Source organism: Gaeumannomyces tritici (genome assembly GCF_000145635.1).
Source record: "Gaeumannomyces tritici R3-111a-1 unplaced genomic scaffold supercont2.107, whole genome shotgun sequence".
Lineage (NCBI taxonomy): Eukaryota > Fungi > Ascomycota > Sordariomycetes > Magnaporthales > Magnaporthaceae > Gaeumannomyces > Gaeumannomyces tritici.
Window position 1 is genome coordinate 1 of NW_008804651.1, and position 9,954 is coordinate 9,954.

At 59.5% G+C, this 9,954-nt stretch overlaps 5 protein-coding genes across 5 annotated transcripts; 3 read left to right on the forward strand and 2 right to left on the reverse strand.

The window, feature by feature from the left end:
• Position 1: 1 nt before the first annotated feature.
• Positions 2-1,085, reverse strand: GGTG_14028 (hypothetical protein). Its single transcript, XM_009231954.1, has one exon. It carries the CDS (start codon positions 924-926, stop codon positions 612-614), a length of 315 nt encoding a protein of 104 aa, XP_009230218.1. The 5' UTR covers positions 927-1,085; the 3' UTR covers positions 2-611.
• Positions 1,086-1,215: 130 nt separating this feature from the next.
• GGTG_14029 (hypothetical protein) lies at positions 1,216-2,595 on the forward strand. The gene is made up of 2 exons (XM_009231955.1): positions 1,216-1,882; positions 1,950-2,595. The coding sequence occupies exons 1-2, from the start codon at positions 1,415-1,417 to the stop codon at positions 2,181-2,183; spliced, it is 702 nt and encodes a 233-aa protein (XP_009230219.1). The 5' UTR covers positions 1,216-1,414; the 3' UTR covers positions 2,184-2,595.
• Positions 2,596-2,672: 77 nt separating this feature from the next.
• On the reverse strand, positions 2,673-3,365 carry GGTG_14030 (hypothetical protein; the record flags this gene model as incomplete). Its single annotated transcript, XM_009231956.1, has 3 exons — positions 2,673-2,686; positions 2,972-3,078; positions 3,316-3,365. The coding sequence occupies 3 exons, from the start codon at positions 3,363-3,365 to the stop codon at positions 2,673-2,675; spliced, it is 171 nt and encodes a 56-aa protein (XP_009230220.1).
• A 2,503-nt stretch (positions 3,366-5,868) lies between these two features.
• GGTG_14031 (hypothetical protein) lies at positions 5,869-6,975 on the forward strand (the record flags this gene model as incomplete). Its single annotated transcript, XM_009231957.1, has 2 exons — positions 5,869-6,873; positions 6,940-6,975. 2 exons carry the CDS (start codon positions 5,869-5,871, stop codon positions 6,973-6,975), a joined length of 1,041 nt encoding a protein of 346 aa, XP_009230221.1.
• A 193-nt stretch (positions 6,976-7,168) lies between these two features.
• On the forward strand, positions 7,169-9,893 carry GGTG_14032 (hypothetical protein). The gene is made up of 2 exons (XM_009231958.1): positions 7,169-8,013; positions 8,086-9,893. Exons 1-2 carry the CDS (start codon positions 7,287-7,289, stop codon positions 9,636-9,638), a joined length of 2,280 nt encoding a protein of 759 aa, XP_009230222.1. The 5' UTR covers positions 7,169-7,286; the 3' UTR covers positions 9,639-9,893.
• Positions 9,894-9,954: the final 61 nt, after the last annotated feature.

The following is a 9,954-nucleotide window of genomic DNA, read 5'->3' on the forward strand; positions in this document are numbered from 1 at the left end:
GGGGGGGGGGGGAACAGGTGACGGCAGAATGTGCAGTCGTGGCAGGTGGTCAGGGGCGCCGAGGCTGTTGGTTGATTGAGTGGCGGGTTAGAGCGATGGCAGTCAGACGACTGAGACGATGAGGAGGACGACTTTTGCTCCAATGGCTGCCAGACGATGCATTGTGTGCTGGCCGGCTGACGACGCAGTTAACGTCAAACAGTACCAACCGTAAAAGGCAGAAGAGCACCAGTGGCAAAGAACTCCGAAGGATTGAAAAGCGACCATGGAAGGAAGCGTCGTTGACTGCCGACGGGCGAGTAGATATTAATTCGCTAAATTGTGCCCAAAGAAGATGCCAGTGCAACCACCTCCAAGCGTTGCAACGGCGCGGTCGTGCTTTCCCACTGTAGAGATCGACCGCTGAAAAAGCTGACGGCCGAAGACCGATGGCTCAAAATAGCCCCCAGGCTAGACGGTGCTAATTGGCTGTGTGGGTGGGGCGGATGACAGATGGGCGGGCGCTTATCCTCCCCGCTCTTTTTCCTGTCTGTTCTGTCTGTCCCGTCTGTTTGGTGTGAGAAGCAATCCCATTGTGCCCACCTCCCACCTCCCCCATCACCCCAAACCCATCACCCATCACCCATCAGAGTGTCCCGCCTTGCCATGCTGCCATGTCTCCGGCAACTCGGCCGAGCAGCAGATCCTTGCCGCCCGCTGTGGCTCGAGCGAAGGTGACGAGCAGACCCAGATGGGTCGACGGCATGCGCGTCTTTGGCTGAATCCCACGGCGGCGAGGACGCAGCACTGTCACCCTCCCCGGAAAGACGACAGGGGGCTGGCCAGAACACCATCAGCCATTGGCCGGCGGGGCATTCGGACAGGACCAGTAGTGGCAGCTCGGCGCCTGGTGCCGTGGGTTGGGCGGCTGCGTCGCGGCCTGCCATTGGCTGTGCCTGCAAGCGTCGACAGGGGCCCGCGAGTCCGGCACGCACGCCGTGGCACCCTGTGGCCCCCCGTCACGCCCACCCTACTGGCCTCGTCGTGCGCGCGAGGGCGAAAGGGTGGAGGTCAGCCAATATCGAGGGCGCCTGGCCGCGCACCAAAGGTCGCATCCTGCCTTTTTTTTTTCTTTTTCTTCGGCCCTGCTTCTCTGATGACTGCATGGCCGTGAGCCACAGCGACGGGAGCCGGCCGACAGGGGGACAGGGGGGGGGGCCTCCGCTCCCGTGGCCAACATAGATAATGTTGCGCCCGCCGTCCATCGTTCCCAACGCCCCTCCCTCTTCTGCTTTTGTGATGTTCGTAGGACCGTAATAAAGGAGCCCCGTCGCCATCCATCCCGGCATACAGCACAGTACTGCACTGCACTGCCCCATCACCTTACTATCACTAGGACAGAACACCAAGAGGCGCCCACAAACAACCACCCACCATGCTGTCGTCAACACTCATCTTCCTCGCCAGCGCGGCGCTCACGGCGGCGCACATCGTCATCACCTACCCCGGCTGGCGTGGCAACAACCTCATCACCAACGAGACCTTCCCCTATGGAATGCAGTGGATGTACCCGTGCGGCGGCACGCGCCTCACGCAGAACAGGACTTACTGGTCCGTCAAGGGCGGTGCCGTCGCGCTGCAGCCCGGCTGGTTCCAGGGCCACGACTCGGCCACCATCTACGTCAACCTCGGCATCGGCAACGAAGCCCCCGACGGCGGGCCGCTCAACATGTCGCTCGCCATGGCCCCGCCCTTTGGCATCGTCGGCCCGTCCAAGAACCCCTACCCGGGCACCATCTGCCTGCCCCAGGTTCCGCTGCCCAAGAACGTCAACGTCAAGGCTGGCGACAGCGCCACCATCCAGGTGGTCGAGCTGGCCCTGCACGGTGCTGCTCTGTACTCGGTGCGTCTTTCCTTGTCCCTGCGCTGCCGTTGCGCGCCCGCTGACTGACCCTTTTCCTCTTTTGCAGTGTGTCGACATCACCTTTGTGGAAACCGACGACCCGCGCCTGGGCAAGGTCAACGAGAGCAACTGCTTCAACAGCAGCGACATCAGCTTCACCGACATCTACGCCACCCCCGCCAAGACCACCAACTTGACGGCGACATCAGGCGCCCAGGGTGGCAGCGTGCTGGCCTGGTCGGCGTACGGCACCCTCGGGTGGCTTCCGCTGGTGGCGGGCGCCCTTTGGACGCTGGTATAGGTCTCTGGTTCTCGCTCTTGCTTATTTGCTAGCTATTCCTTCTTCTTCTTGTACATTTACATTTCTTTTATATCCACTGTCACGGGGCATTAAAGGCGTTAATAGGGCGGGCAACTCCCCATGTTGGTTTTTGGGTTTAAAACGACCAGCCGTGGGCCCATCTCTGGATGAGGTGGAAGACAGGCCTGATGGAGAGCATATGTGCTTGTCGCCATCTATGTAACTTTTCGTTTAATCCTATCCAGGCAGCGTGGCTGCTGTGATTGACGACAAGATTGACAGATGTCTCCCGCGCACTCGTAAAATGCACACCAAGCTTAGATAGCAGCGGCCTTGCAGGATGGAGAGAATAGAGAATGCACGCAGTCGACAGTGCTGTGACAGTGCTGTGCTTACTGCATGGCATGTGGGGTCTGGCCGCTGCTGCGTAGGGCTGCACCAAAAGCGACCAGGCGGGTCTCGTGGCATTTGATGCGCAGCAATGCACACCTATTTACGTCTTACTATGAGCCGTTTTAGGTGTCCATCCATCTCCCCGCAGCGGCTCTGCTGGACGTCCAGTCAGCAGGCATAGGTGATTGAAGGTGAATGTTGCTGCTTTTCCGGAATCCTGGGCTTCGACATGACTGTTTGCTCCAGTGGATCGATTACTGGGCATTCAGCATTCACGGTGGAGTGCCGGCACTCCACCACCAAGCTTCTGCATCCCCGCGACCCGTTGCCCGTAAGGCTCGAAATCTCGAAATGCATCACCAGAGTAAGGGGGACTGGACCAGCACTCGACTTACTGGCCGCCGCCGATGGAAAGATTTGTATATAGACACTAATGTCGGTGATGGTGTGCAACCAACTTTCTGGAACCATCCCATCCACACTTCTCAACCTTCTTCCCGCTCTGGATCCGGCCAACATCAAACATGCGAACTTATCAACATCTCCCCTTCTCCCATCCTTCCCCCTGCCTTTCCCCTCCCCGCCCTCCGGTAAACTGCCACTGACAGCTCTTTTCTTCCAGGGACCGATACCTGCTCCAGCGCCACAGACAAGATACCAACCGGCCGCCTATCCCTTACCTCTAACCACAGACAGCTTCCTCATAGATTCACCCCACCACAAAGGCCCTAGGACACACCCACCAGCCCTTATTGCACCACCCTTTCTTTCTTCCATCCCCCGAGCCATTGTTCTTTACCTCAATACTTGTGCCTCAATTTTCCTATCCCCCAAGCCCACATCCAGCACCCTCCACTTACTACTCTCCACTCCTCCACGTCACTAACACCTCCTCTTTTACTAACACATGTAGATACATCCCACCCCATCACTACAAAGCCTCATGCATCTGCCTATTTCTTTTCCTTCCTTCTACACGCCTAATCTTGGCCGTTGCATTAGAACCCGCATCTCCCAGCCCTTCCTTTATCCTCTTACACCTCCCCTCCTTCCCTCCTCGCAGATATACTGACGGCCACAGGCCACCAAGTCACAGGTTTTAGATGACTCAAATCCAAACCCCATCGCCGCCTACCTAAATTCACAGGTTGTCGACAAGCTTCTACTAACCGGTGAGTATCCCATCCCCTTCGGTACAAGGCTAAACTAACCCCGAGAACATGTCAGTATTGAAAGCAGGGACGGCTCATGTTTTACTACGAGAAAAGCTGACCAACAAAAGCAGTGCCCCATCCCTTTCGAATTTTACTTGGCAGGCAATAGCCGGAAACTGACAAACTAACCGAGTTTAGGGAAACGAGATTCTAGGGATACTTTTCGTCTGGCTGCTAACGTTTTCTACCTAGATATCTAGCTACTAATCCCTAAAGGAGTTACCTGTACAGATGCTGACAAGCACAGCAAGGGCATTTATACTAACGGCACGCATGACCTACTGACACATTCATAGCTAGGTTCGAAGCGTCTCGACCACGGGCATGGGAAGCTGCCCACAAGGAAGCCAAGATATGCGCGAGCACGAAGAACCGAGGCGATGACGACACGAACAAACGCAGAACCTCGGACCCTTGGGCACTTTCACCTATTAACCGAACCGAGCCGGGATCCAGGGGCGACATTCTACACGGCTGGCAATGCTAACAAATCTAGGACACCATCTACCATCCGGAGTGCCCCGAGAACGAGACACCATCTACCGTCGACTGCCGGGCGCCGAACACGACCGAGCATCGAAGCAGCCGGACAGCCAAGCTTGACACAAGCGCGGTAGGGTCGAGGATATTCGCTAACAAGACTTTCTAGGATCCCTTCTGCCCGGCGTGCGGCCCATTCCCTCCCTTTCTGCTTATATCCCCGTGTTTACTGCTGAAATTTAGGACACATTCCCGTATCTACAGCTAACATTTTAGGAACCCTTTTCGTACTTACTGCTAACATTCCAGGACACCTCCCCGTATTTACTGCTAACATTCTAGGAACCCCGCGAACCTCTCGTCATGACGCATCTTGCGAGCTCGACCCGCCCCGAGCTGATACTAACACCTAACATCCCTTTCTCGTTCGCTAACACCATCGAGGGCGTCCCCGTATCCCAAAAGCACTGACTTGCACAGATTTCTTTCCTTTAGGTCTAGAAGCCTCGATAACTCGGCCCAACTAACACTCTAGGTTCCCGCATCATGTCCCAGCTAACAATACGTTTAGGATCACCCACATCGACATTTACTCGCCGGATAAGCTGTTTACACACTGACAAATCTTCATAGGGCACATATAGCGCTAACATTCGATAAGAACTAACAAAGCAACGACATAGCTATAGCGCCCCGAGAATTTTCTAGGCCTTTCGTTCTACTAATCTTTCCTTTGTCCAGGTCCTCGTTTCTGCCCCGGTTGACTGACACAATTGCAAAGCAGGAAGCGTCCAATGCAAAGCCAGGGGTGGCGCCCCCGGTGAGTAGACCCCCTTTCCCTTTGGTGAAAAAATGGGAGCGTGACAGATCTTGCTAACTTGCCGACAATTTTGTGATAGGAAAAATGCAGCGACTGCAGTGTCAGGCCATGTAAGTACATAGTCCCCGGAAGCTGTGCTGACTTTCCAACTCGCAGGATCCAAGCAACGACCACGACACGGCTCGTTCTGACAAGCTGTGCGATTTCCCCAGTGTAGATTCCAGCAAGACTAAACACCAGCAAAAAATATTTTTATCCATGTACCGGTTTCCAGAGAAAGCTCAATAAAAACAAGGTTGACATCAACCGAAATACTACATGGCGAGGGAGGTACCGAGCGTGTCACCGGGAATCCAATAAGCAGACAGCACTGAGCACTGCCCTGATCAAATCAACATGAATCTCCATATTTGGGCGTCCAAATGCCGCTTCAGGGGCAGAAATAGCCCAAGGTGGGCCTGTGGACAGCCGTCACGGGCCTGTGTCCACTACAACCCCAGCACCGGCATCGCTTACTGTTTCAGGCCGGTCCACAGCCTCGACGTGGGCGGCGTTGCAGACAGAACCCCTGATTCGGGGCCAGTACATAGGCAGCGGATGTGCTGCTGCTTTTGTCTTTTGCCTTTTGCCTTTCTGTTTCGTTCCATCATTAGTCCATCCTATTTTTCATATGTCCTGTGTTTACTGTTGATTTCTTTTTTGTCAGTATTCCATTCTTGCAGCAATATTTTCTTCATTTCTTATACCCCAACACGGACGCAGGCAGTCAACCCACGTCATGTTTCCCAACATGTTTCCCCCGCCGCCGTCGGCCCAGGTCGACTGGGACTCGCACAACAGCACCCGACACGTCGAGGTCGACGGCCATATCGAAGCACGATATGATACGTCCAGGGGCCAGTGGGCCGAGCCCAGGCTGGTGAGCAGCGGCAACACGGCCGCCACCGCCGGCCAGCACTGCAGCGAGACCATGGTGGCGCTCCGCCACGTTACGCCCTGGGGTGACAAGCTCGTCGTCTTCCGCCCCGACTTCCACGCCGCCCGCATGGCCCAGTCCGCCGCGGCCTCGACAGGCCTTCCACCACCGCCGCTGGGGCTGTTCACCGAGTGCGTCCGCCGCGCCGTGGCCGCCAACGCCGAGTTCGTGCCGCCCGCCGAGTCCGAGGGCATGCTGTCCATCCGCGCCGTCCTCGCCGGCGCCTCGGCCGAGGACGCGGTGCTTTCGGTCCACTTGCAACCGGCCGTGCACAGCTTCGATGCCGCACCCCAGGACGCCTTGCTGTCCGAGAGCGACGGCGTCGTCAGGCTGCAGCTCTGCGAGGCCGCCGCCGCCGCCGCCGCCCCTTACTCGGACGACCGCCCCGCCCACGAGCTCCTTGGTCTGCGCCCGGACAACACGCTGGTCATGGCCGAGTCGGCGGCTGCCCACCCCGTTGCGAGCGCACTCGCGCGCCTGGCCGAGCGGGGCGGCTTCCGCGTGGAGCGCTGCCCCGCCGCCGAACTAGCATTGGCACTCCCTTTGCTGGCCGAGGCGGTTGCGGTGGGCGACGACAGCGTCGTACCGGTGCGGAGAGTCGACGGCGCCGCGCTCCCGGACGCGGATGCGACGGGCCTGATGGGGGTCGCGCAGCACTTGCTGGGAGTGGTGCGCGGGGTGCGCGGCGATAGCGAGGGCTGGTGCGCCGAGGTGAGGCCGACGGATGGCGAGGTGGCGGCGCTGGTGGAAAAGGAGGAGGAGCGATTGGCGGCGCCGGCTGGGCCGCTGCTGGGCGGGCTCTGGGCGGTTGGTTCGGCTGTCAATGGGCTGTGTCCTGGGGGGCTGTTTGGGATGCTAGGGTTGTTTTCACAGCCTGGGCCTGGGCCGTGTGTGGCGAGGGAGTGTTAGCTTTTGAGTTTTGTTTCTATTCGATACCAATGTTTTGTCCCTTGTAATTGGGTTGCAATGTGTTGCAATGCTCCATCTTGATAAAGTGACTTGCAGCTGTCAGTTGAGTCACGTGGGTGGGGGACGTCAGTCAGTGCGCAGCCAGGCTGGCCAGCCCCGCGGCAATCCCAATTGATTGGAAGTTTCGACTTTATTTTTACTTTCTGCTGCAGCTTCTTCTGCTGCAGCTACTGTTTTAAGGTCAAGGTTTGGCTCCAACCACGTACTACTTCTTTGCTTACCTTTCTGCATCACACCTCAAGCCCACAGCCATGGCGTCCTGGAACTCGCTCCCCCGCGAGATGCGCCAGATGGTGCTCGAGGCGCTGGTCAGTCTCGGCGACAAGCAGCCGTCGCGAGACCGACGTCGCAAGCCTCGCCTGGCCCGATTCGTTACCGTCTGCCGCGAGTGGCAGGAGACCCTGGAGCCCTTCGTCTTCTCCTCCCTCGAGCTGCAGCCCAAACACCTGGCCGAGTTCGACAACGTCATGCGCGGCAGCCGCCGCCGCATGCTGCGCCACCTCTGGCTGCGTGTCGAGCTAGCCCGCAAGCGCCGCCGCTACACGGAGCAGACGACGCGCGAGGAGGAGGAGACCAACAATGCCCTCTTCACCACGGCCGTCTACGACCTTTTCAGCACGCTCGGCCAGTGGTCCAGAGGATCCTCCCAAACGTGGCCCGAGCTGCAGTTCGAGCTGGGCGCCAACTCGCCGTCGGATCCAAGGTACCGCTTCGGCGACCCGGGCATCGTCGAGAACAAGGACTACACCATCGGCGAGCTCGACTTCTGCTGGGTCGACGCCAACCGCAGCTTCGCCTACCCCTCGCCCCTGCCCGAGGTCGATATCATCTCCAAGTTCTCCATCCTGCGCCGCACCCGCCGCTACTTTGCCCCCGCCGCCCTGCTCACCATCTTTGACAGCCTGCCGAGGCTGCGCGAGGTGAGGTACGAGCCGTGGTATTTCCTCAACGAGGACTCTCAGGCCGACGCCGACGAAGGTGCGTTTAGACAAGTCCAACACTCTACGAGTCCCCCCCCCCCCCCCTCCTCCCGCTAACTCGGGCGAGCAGCGTTTGGTAGGGCTCTCCGCCACTGGCCGCCCACGGTCAAGCGTGTCAGCATCTTTGAGCATTGCAGGGACTTCCGCCGCCACTTCCCCGGCCAGTATCTCGACTTTGACGGTTGGGACGACGGCTGGTGGGAGGGCGATGGCCACCAGCACGACCACGACCACGATCATGATCACGACCACGGACACCACCATCACCATTACCACCATCACCCCGGCCACCCGCCCAATGGCAGCGGAGTCGACGGCCCGGACGGCTGGGACGCTGGTAGTGCCGACGAGGACGGCTGGGAGACGGCCAACGAAGACGAAGACGCCTGGGAGGACGACAACAGCCCGGTCAGCGACGAGCCGGATACGCAGGGCACTGAGAGCAGCCCTGGGAACTCGGGCGCCGAGAACAGTGCGCCCTCTGACTGGGTTGTCCATTCTCCCTTTGACCCCGAGGCCGCGTCTCCTCCCCTGCCGCCCGCCAGCCTGCCAGGCTCCATTCTGACGGCCATTTTCGGTGGCCCTACGCCTTCGCAGTCGGTTCAAGAGCACCTCGCGGCGAGCTTTGGGGCGGCGGCGGCGGCAGCAGCAGCAGCAGTAGTCGGCGGCGCCAGCGGCGCTGCGAATGCGGCTCCCAGCACTGGGGGCGTGGCGGACGCGAGCGGGGCAGCGCCGCCCCAGGACGCGACGGCGGGCGACGACGAGCCCATGGACTACATCACTCCGCACCTGGGACTGGGCCTGCTCTTCATCCGACCCAGCCAGGGCCTCGAGGAGCTGGCCGTGTCGGGGCTGATCGACGCCGTCGACTTTTTCGAGCCCTTTTACGCCAAGTCCGAGGCGGGCCAGTCGGCGCTGCCGTCGTGGCCTAACCTGCGGTGGCTGACGCTGACATCGCCCACGCTCCTCAACCCCACCCCGGTCGACGGCGGCATTGACGCGGTCAACGAGCTGCTGCAGGCCGCAGGCCGCGCTGCCGGTCGCATGCCCAACCTGCGCGTCATGGAGCTCTACTGCACTGACGCGCGCGGCGGCGTCGTTTTTCGCTATCAGGTGACAGACACGGGCACGTCCATCTCATGGCAGAGCGCCTGGGCGCCCATGGAGGCGACGGCCAACGCGCCGGCGGCCCCGGGCAGCGTGACGACGGTGGTTGCCGGCGGCGGCAACAGCGCCGCGACGGCCACGGCGCCCACTACGGTGGGAGCGGCTAGCTCTACCGCCGCCATGATACACGAGGAGCTAGTGACGGCAGTGACGGCAGCGGCCATGGCCCTTGGCGCCGCCGACGCGCGCATGGGCGAGGACGACGAGGACCACCCGCGTCACTTCCGGGTCAGCTCCCGCGTCAAGGAGACGTGGGGCCGCACGGCGCGGCGGCACACGCGGCACGACCTGGACCCCATGTTCGAGGCGCTGCTGCCGTGGACGAACCCTTTCAACTTTATCCACCAGAACCTCGCGACGCGGGAGCTGGCGCTTTCGGGCGTTTCGTCGCAGGACATACTCAAGACGCTGCACCTGCCCCCGGCCATGCTGAGGCTGCCGGATTCTCCTTCATAGTCATGGCGGTTCAAGTGCTGGAACGAGTTGCATTTGCTGCAGCGTAATAGAGCACCTTTTTCATTCATGGAAGCAGACCCGATACCCTAAACTCCCCAAGCCGATGCAGACCCTCCCTATGTGGTATACCTTTTTGTCCAAAAAAAAAAAAAGCAATTGTAAATGATAGCCGCAAGAAACAAGACGCCTGAAGACCTGTTCCGACCCGAATGCTTTGACGCGAAAGGAGAGGAAGAACGGAAGGAGGTAGATACAAGTAATATGAACAGTGTAAAATATAGCATGCATGCGATGATGTTATGTGATGCAGGTAAAA